This window comes from Charadrius vociferus, unplaced genomic scaffold (genome assembly GCF_000708025.1).
Source record: "Charadrius vociferus isolate BGI_N301 unplaced genomic scaffold, ASM70802v2 scaffold703, whole genome shotgun sequence".
Lineage (NCBI taxonomy): Eukaryota > Metazoa > Chordata > Aves > Charadriiformes > Charadriidae > Charadrius > Charadrius vociferus.
In genome coordinates, this window is record NW_009647695.1 from 1 (window position 1) to 9,413 (window position 9,413).

Consider the following 9,413-nt stretch of genomic DNA (forward strand, 5'->3'; position numbering starts at 1 on the left):
CGATTTGGCCTAAACCACGACATCTGTTACAGCACAAGGATAACTTTAAAACCAGGAGACAACACTCAGTTCTAGTTTAAGCATCTTCCTTGAGAAAATATTATAAAAAGCCATGACTAAAGTCAGTGGATCTTAGTAAAACTTTATAGCAAGATATTTAGGTTATTTTCAATTTTACCTCAACATACATCCGCTGCCAAGCTTCCAGAATTGCTGCTGCCTTATCCTCACTCCAGTTGATATGTGAAACATATTCATACCCCTTGAAGTGCTCATACATTTGCTTAGGAGTCATTAACTGAAACATGGTTTGCAAAGCTTGGGCACTGTAACAGGGAGAGAAGAGAGAGGAGAAAGAGGCATAAAGAAGCATTTTGAGGAAATGATTTTTCACTGCATAAAGGCTCAAATTAGAGCCTAATAGGAACTTGCACAAGTTCTTGATTTTATAGGCCACATGTTGACATTAAAATTGAACAGAGTATAATTATTCTACTATGTATCTGGTGCAGCTGTACTGGTCTATACAGTATTGAAGCTAAGTCTGTTTTCACTGAAGTTAGTGAGAGTTTTGCCATTATTTTCAATAAGATCAGTTTCAGGAGCAAAGAATGTAACCCTACAAATCAGTTATAAAGATCATGACTGACAGACAGATTGCTATGAGGAGGTGTCCTGGTTTCAATTGGGAAAGAATTAATTTTCTTTCTAGTGATTGCTGTGACAGGAATATCAATAATGCATATTGTTTTAGTTGTTCCTAGATGATGTTTATACTTTTCAAGAACTCTTTTTAGCTTCCCATAGGAGCTTAGAAGGAGCATAGATGGAATGGCCAACAGAATATGGAATAATGGCCAATGGAATATTCTGTACCATAGACATCATTCTCAGTATACAAATGGGGGTTGGCCGGGGGGGAAAATCTGTGATCACTGCTTGGGAAGGTACCAATTCACAGGGTGGTGAGAATTACTTGTGTCATTATTATTATTATCCATTATTGTTCTATTAAACTGTTTTTATCTCAACCCATGAGGGTTTTTTTCCTTTCCCTTTCCTCTCCTACAGAAATTATCTGTATTAAATATGCAAGAATTATACTTTAGTTTAATATAAATTTGGATTCAGTGTATACATCTAAATAATGTTTTTATATGTCCTATTTTTAACACAGTTCTATTTCAAGGGGTTTTTCCCCCAAAGTCCAGTATTCCATGACTTCTTCAAGAAGACTGAAACGAAGGGTTTTTTGTCAGTCAAAAAAGTATTCAAGATACAGTGACATAAAGAATATACTTTTCTCTGTATTGACCCTAAACAAACAGTTCAATGGAGATTTTGGAATTCTGAGAAAAGTCCAGTGAGTGGGCACATTACCAAAGTTATTTCCCCCCCTTTTTTCCTTTGATCACATTTCAAAAACACAATCAAAGTTTTCAGTGTTTTAAATACTGTTCAATGTTTATACATAGACTCTAAACAATAAAGTTGCCAGGAAAACAATTATTTCTGAGCAACATACACTATCATTCTTAGGTTAGAAGAAGGCATCAATGACACCTCCTTAAATTTAAACAACTGTTTAATCACTCTTTTAAATTCTGTCCTCATCAGGGATGTCCTCCTAGACCAGGGTTCACGATACACATCATTCACAGATTCTAAAAGGCAGTTGATTTTGCATGGTCTGCCCCCCTGCCAAAAAAACCCCAAACCCTGACAAAGAAAAAAAATCATATTTTCTGTAAACACTTGTTTGCTTACCTGACAAGTTTACCAGAACTATTCTTGACTGTACCACCTATAATCAATTCCTCCTGCCAATGCATGTATTTTCTTGACAGTCCATAGCATCCACCACTCAAAACAATAGCCACATCAAGAGGCTAGAAAAAAGAAGCAATTAATTAGTTGCACAACTTCAGACAAACTCATATCCTAAATCAACACCTAGTGTACTGAAATAACAGATATTGAAAATCATCTAGTAAGTCTACAAATGGAGTAGACAAACTAGCCCAATACTTGTTCACCAGACAGCAACTTCTCCAAAGGCTAATGCAACTGAGAAAGGGATATATAAAGTTAGGTCAACAAAACTAAACAAACTGGAGGATAGCCAATGTCACTCCAGTCTTCAAAAAGGGCAGGAAGGATGACCCGGGAAACTACAGGCCGGTCAGCCTCACCTCCATCCCTGGGAAGATGATGGAGCAGCTTGTTCTGGGAGTCATCTCAAAGCACCTGGATGAAAAGAAGATTATCAGAAGTAGTCAACATGGATTCACCAAGGGGAAGTCATGTCTGACTAATCTGATAGCCTTCTATGACAAAGTAACTAGATGGGTGGATGAGGGGAGGGCAGTGGATGTTGTCTACCTTGACTTTGGCAAGGCTTTCGACACTGTCTCCCACATCATCCTCACAGGAAAGCTTAGGAAGTGTGGCTTAGATGAATGGACAGTGAGGTGGATTGAGAACTGGCTTACAGATAGAGCTCAGAGGGTTGTGGTTAGTGGCGCAGAGTCTAGTTGGAGGTTAGTAACAAGTGGTGTCCCTCAGGGGTCAGTACTGGGCCCAGTTTTGTTCAACATATTCATCAATGATCTGGATGAAGGGATAGAGTGTACCATCAGCAAGTTTGCTGATGACACAAAACTGGGAGGAGTGGCTGACACGCCAGAAGGCTGTGCTGCCTTACAGCGTGACCTCGCCAGGCTGGAGAGTTGGGCAGAAAGAAACCTTATGAAGTTCAACAAGGGTAAGTGTAGGGTACTGCACCTGGGGAGGAATAACCCCATGCACCAGTACAGGTTGGGGGCTGACCTCCTGGAGAGCAGCTCTGTGGAGAGGGACCTGGGAGTCCTGGTGGACAACAGGATGACCATGAGCCAGCAATGTGCCCTGGCGGCCAAGAAGGCGAATGGCATCCTGGGGTGCATCAAGAAGAGTGTGGCCAGCAGGTCGAGGGAGGTCATCCTCCCCCTCTACTCTGCCCTGGTGAGACCGCATCTGGAGTACTGTGTCCAGTTCTGGGCTCCCCAGTTCAAGAAAGACAGGGAACTGCTGGAGAGGGTCCAGCAAAGGGCAACAAAGATGATTAGGGGACTGGAGCACCTTTCTTATGAGGAAAGGCTGAGGGACTTGGGTCTCTTTAGTCTAGAGAAAAGAAGATTGAGGGGGGATCTTATTAATACATACAAATACTTAATGGGAGGATGCCAGGGGGATGGGAGTAGTCTTTTTTCAGTGGCACCCAGTGATAGGACGAGGGGTAATGGGCATAAACTTGAACATAGGAAGTTCCATCTTAACATGAGAAGGAACTTCTTTACTTTGAGGGTAGTGGAGCACTGGAACAGGCTGCCCAGAGAGGTGGTGGAGTCTCCCACTCTGGAGACATTCAAAACCCGCCTGGACGCTGTCCTGTGTAACGTGCTGTAGGTGACCCTGCTCTGGCAGGAGGGTTGGACTAGATGATCTCCAGAGGTCCCTTCCAACCCTAACAATTCTGTGAATTCTGTGAATTCTGTGAATTCTGTGAAACTGGCCCTACTTGAAGGAAGACCTTGCTGCAGTGTCTGTGTACAGCACCGGCCGTATTCCAGGAGTGACTGTGTCTGCCTGAGGCATGTTGCCTGCTGAAATGGTGTGTCACCACATTGCCACACCCAGCCAGTAGCTGAGAACTGTAATCTCACTCTAAATATGCATGACTAATATTGCATCACAGGCTGAGGGAAAGTTACTGATTCTGGGCCAATGGTATATAACAGGAACCGAATAATGAAATTCCTGAAGAACATAAAATATATATTACTTGGAAGGGAGTGGTACTCTTTTCTCTTACCACACATATAGAGACTCCCTTTTCAGATCTACACAAAGATAAGCAAACTTACTTTGGTGGAATTTTTATTGGGAGCTGTGATTGGGCAATCAGGATCAGCAGGATTCAGACAAGGTCGATCCATATAACCATGACCAACCTCTGCTTTATTCAGCATTTCTTCCCAGCTCTCCACTTGGTAGTTTATTTTCTTTAACTCTTCTAAGAATTCTAAGGGGTCAAAGTTGATCCACTGCAAAGGAGGTTTCCCTCTGTAAAAGAAATCAGGGAAAAAGGACAAAAAAAAAAGACAAAATAAGTACCGAATCATAATTTTTTAATTTGTATTTCCACAAATGATGAAGTTGTTTTTTGTTACAAGATATAACCCTTTTTGGTAAGGTTGTTTCATAAAATGAAATGCATGTTTTAATTATATTTGTTTATGTATACTTTTCTTGTAGCCCTGTGGTGATTTTAACAAAAATAGTCAGTACTTACATACCAATTTACTATATGAAAGGGAATATTCACATGTGAAAAATACTTTCATTTACAAACCAAGTAAAAAAAAAATCAAGCATCTAAATAACAAAAAAGTAGCCAACTGCTGCTTCAAAAATTTGGAGGGAGGGGAGAGGTAAAGAAGGGAGGGGGCTGAGGAAAGAAAACCTTTCACATAGTATCGGATTACTTCTTCCTAGTCTAATAATCATCTTGCAAATGTAATCAATCAATATAGCTGATCTTTGTTTATCTATAACAATTCTGTGCTCCTGCAAATGCCCTGGATGCTTGACTCTCAACCATCAAGCTTTCCTGCTATGTTTGTCATCGCTATCGCTGTCACGTCTCCCACCCCCCACTTTTGAATTTGTCATGTTGACAGACTACAAAGGCTTTTGGCTGCCTTATTCTGTGATTCAAACCACACTGTATCTGCTTAAGCAGGCTTAATTCTTTATTTGTAATCTCCCAACCAGAAAATGCACCCCCCCTTATTTTCCCATCTAAAACTGTACACTAAACGTTAGAAGATAGCTATTGCAAATTGCTTTCACAGACATGCAAACCAGGACAGAAACAATAACTCAAATGCTAACTCTTGCATAATTAACAGAAAATGCCTGCACAGATTAACAATTAACTCTTTGAATGATCCAGGGCATATAATATCACACTTGCAAATTGTGAGAAACCACCCATAAAAGATATATTTGGTTTCTTTAATGATCTCATAAGCAAAGGATTTGAGTTTTATTCCTTAGGAAGACTTGAGTTTTTACCCAAGAGACCTACATTTTCCCAGAAATAAAATTAATTCCCAGACAATATTTTTGTAGTTGGGGGGGAACAAAAAAAAAAAAAATTATTTCCAAAAAAGCATACAATTTAAAAAGCTTGAATTCAGAATTTATATTTCTTTTTTGCATGCTAGCATAATGAGAAAAGTAATGACACAGGACTTAAACTGATGCATACAAATCATCCTTTAGAAACAGAAAAATCTTGGTTCAATTAAAAAAAAAATCCATGCGCATTTTCTGCAAAGACACTACAATTTATTTTTTATTTTGTGGTTAAACCAGAATCTGAATAAGCAATGGGATGCAACTCAAAATCATGCATCATTTTACTTTTAAAATCAGACTGACTGGAAAGTTGTAAAACCAGCATGCTTACAATAGGTAGGCAGTTCCTGACTGTAGCTTTGCTCCCTCCCAGAAGCAGTCCAAAGGAGTGATAATTAAACAAGGATAAAGATATTCTATGATCTGTCAAAGACAGAAACGGGAAAAAAAACACAGTTAGACAATAATATAATCTAAACAACACAAGCTGAATCATGAGATTATAAAATGTTTATAACCAAATGCCTGTTATGCCTACCTGGTCCATGTAACCTGCTTCTGTGATGAGTTCTCCTGATTTATAACATAAGTGTTCCAATTTCCATTGTCTGTAATAAATATAAAGAATGAGTATTTTTTTCTTTCACAGTTACTGAAAAGTTATTTTTAAAATGTAACATACATTAAAATTGCAACTCACATTGACATGGTGGCCTCAAGTAGTGAATCACTGAGAAAGACAAATTTTATTCAATGTAGGTATACCACAACCTCACAAAAAAAAAAAAAAAGAGAAGGCCTTTCTTTTTGTAGTTATAACTAGAAATATTTATTTAATTTATGCTAAACAGTCTCTGTCAAAGTCATTAAAAATACTGAAGCTACTTTTGGATTAATAGGCTAGTTGACACAAATAAAGGGACAGAAATGTGGCTTTGTATAAATGAGACCACTTGTGACTTAAGATAGCGCTCAGTGACACAAGAGAGACAATTCAGCTTCAGGCTCAAACTAGCTCTGACTCATGCATGTAGGAGAAAAGAAACCATTAGAATTTATGTTTTCCTTGTTCAGCTGTATTACAACTTCCACTGTAGTGACTTATAGCACCTTAGACAAGGCAGAAGCTGGGTAAAATATAATTGGAGTCTAGGTATTAGATCATTTAGGAATCAGTTAGATGTGCTGAAAGACAGCAGGCTTCATGCCTTGCAAATAGCATCCCCAGGCACATCATCATGTAAGTAATCACCCTGGAGGAACCACTTGTCATGGAGAGATCTCACTAGCCCAAAGCTGGTGCCTTGTTAAGGTGCACTTTTAGTATTTTTATTGTTGGACAACTCTTAACTCCTACTTTTTGGAAAACTCCCAAACCTCAATATGTACACACAGACATTCTGAAGGCCACCTCTACTATGATTTCATCTCTGTCATTAAATAACCCTGTAATTCCACCCACTGCCATTTCTCTTCCATTTGCATTTCCCCTTTAAACCTGAATTACTGGAAGGCTTTTCATTGTTAGGAAACCCATCAATAAAGTCCTATTTTTAAGAGCACAGTTATCACTCTTTTACCAAGAAAAATGCTGGACACTGTAGCACTGTTTATAAAGGTACATTTTCAGAATTTCATCCAACACCTCTTACACCATTTTATTTGTTAAAAAGTCAACTGGTCACTGCTATCATGCCACAATTTCAAGCATCAGTAATTAGCGACATTCAAATCAAAACATAGTTCTAAGGGAAAGGTTCTGAAGTGCTATCCATTAAAAATACGTGCAAGGAAACATCTGTCCACTTTTTACCTGTTACAGATGATCAAGAAAAGTTTTGCTTTTCTCCTTACCTGTTGTACATATAAACATCTACTCTGCTGGCCTGAAGTGCAGAGTCAAGGTGCTGTCTGAGTGCTTCTATTGTTAGTACATTAGCACCATCTTCCTGTGGAGTCTGAATCATGAGCTGGGGGTTAAACATGGCCTCTTCTCCAATCTTCTGCCGTGTGTAATTTAACTCCCGACTCACTCGTCCACCAACTGATGGATAAATATTAACAGCTTTGTATTAGCTAATGACAGCTTATTCTGGATTCACATGATGAGCACTCTCTGGTCAGAAAATCTTTACCATGTCCATGAAATATTCTACCTCTAATTGAATGCAGCGTAGCTCTGAATCTAATATAAAATTTATTTTAGTAACAGTGTAACAAAACCCATATTCCCCATTAAAAAAAATGCCATTGTCCCTACTGCATTAAAACACTGTTGTTCAAATTGGAGCTTCTTAAAAAATATGTTTTTTCTGTATTAGAACCAATATTCCATATGTAAAAAAAAAACCAACCAAACTTTTCCTTGCAGACCAGACCGAATACTCTTATGTTACAATTTCTTTCACTTGTATAAACAGTCTGCTACAATAGTACGTTTCAAGATAAATGGCTTCAATTTACACTCTTTAAATAATTTGGAAAAGAAGGGGGATGTTTTTCTCCAGTTAAAAAAAGGAAAAAGAGTAAGTGAGCATGAGTACTTCTTTCTGCCACATATAAATTGAAATTCACATAAAGAGGTGCAGTCCTGAGTGAAACAGAGTGTAGCAGAAAGGACCATCTACAAACAATTTGCCTTAGTGGTTCAGTACCTTCATAATATGGTGTGATGCAGGGGATAATTCATGCACAATATCTGTTTCTAAATCCACATGAGCTGAGCAGGTGCACTCCATGTCAAAACATAAATTAAAAATATAAGAAAAAGGCAGAAAGAGATTGCAAATGAGACAGGCTCTAGAGGAAGCCATATTCATATTGCCTTGTTAGAGAAAATTACATAACAATGGAAACTTATCTTTCCACTTACAAAAAAGCATTCAGCTAGAGTACATATACTTTATATAACCTCCCCTATAGTCTCTCTAGAAAATGCATGTGGGAGGGGGTTCAATTAAGTCAGCCCATTAGCTGAATAAAGACCACATCCAGATGAGGAGGACAAAAACACCACCAATATGGACCACTTGGGAAGAGTACAAGAATGCCGTCAGAGTATGCAGGGATGAAATGAGGAAAGCCAAGGCCACCTTGGAATTGAACATGGCAAGGGATGTCAAGGTCAACAGGAAGCGTTTCTTTAAGTACATAGGAGACAAAAGGAAAACTAGGGAAAATGTGGGCCCACTGTTGAATCAGGTGACAGATGATACAGAGGAGGCGGAGTTGCTGAATGCCTTCTTTGCTTCTGTCTTTACTGCTCAGGCCAGCCCTCGGGAGTCCCAGACTTTGCGGGTAACAGAGAAAGTCTGGAGGAAGGAAGACTTTCCCTTGGCTGAAGAGGAACAAGTTAAAGATCAGTTAGGTAAACTGGATATCCACAAGTCCATGGGGCCTGATGGGATGCACTCACAAGTGCTGAGGGAGCTGGCAAAAGTCATTGCTGGGCCGCTCTACATCATCTTTAAAAGGTCCTGGAGAACAGGTGAGGTGCCTGAGGACTGGAGGAAAGCCAATGTCACTCCAGTCTTCAAAAAGGGCAAGAAGGATGACCTGGGATACTACAGGCCGGTCAGCCTCACCTCCATCCCTGGAAAGGTGATGGAACAGCTTGTTCTGGGCGTCATCTCCAAGCATCTGGAGGAAAAGAAGGTTATCAGAAGTAGTCAACATGGATTCACCAAGGGGAAGTCATGTCTGACTAATCTGATAGCCTTTTATGATGAAGTGAGTGGATGGGTGGATGAGGGGAGGGCAGTGGATGTTGTCTACCTTGACTTCAGCAAGGCTTTCGACACCGTCTCCCACATCATCCTCACAGTCAAGCTTAGGAAGTGTGGGTTAGATGAATGGACAGTGAGGTGGATTGAGAACTGGCTGGCAGATAGAGCTCAGAGGGTTGTGGTTAGTGGTGCAGAGTCTAGTTGGAGGTCAGTTAGAAGTGGTGTCCCTCAGGGGTCAGTACTGGGTCCAGTCCTGTTCAACATATTCATTGATGACCTGGATGAAGGGATAGAGTGTACCATCAGCAAGTTTGCTGATGACACAAAACTGGGAGGGGTGGCTGACACACTGGATGGCTGTGCCACCATACAGCGAGACCTGGACAGGCTGGAGAGTTAGGCGGAAAGAAACCATATGAAATTCAACAAGGGCAAGTGTAGGGTCCTGCATCGGGGGAGGAATAACCCCATGCATCAGTACAGGTTGGGGGCTGACCTCCTGGA

At 40.0% G+C, this 9,413-nt stretch overlaps 1 protein-coding gene across 1 annotated transcript; it reads right to left on the reverse strand.

The window, feature by feature from the left end:
• Positions 1–178: 178 nt before the first annotated feature.
• On the reverse strand, positions 179–7,169 carry LOC104283327 (protein patched homolog 1-like; the record flags this gene model as incomplete). Its single annotated transcript, XM_009881487.1, has 6 exons — positions 7,039–7,169; positions 5,723–5,792; positions 5,516–5,607; positions 3,906–4,104; positions 1,768–1,889; positions 179–326 (listed from the first exon to the last, which is right to left on the reverse strand). Coding segments are annotated over exons 1-6 (762 nt in total), but the record flags the coding sequence as incomplete, so codon positions are not given.
• Positions 7,170–9,413: the final 2,244 nt, after the last annotated feature.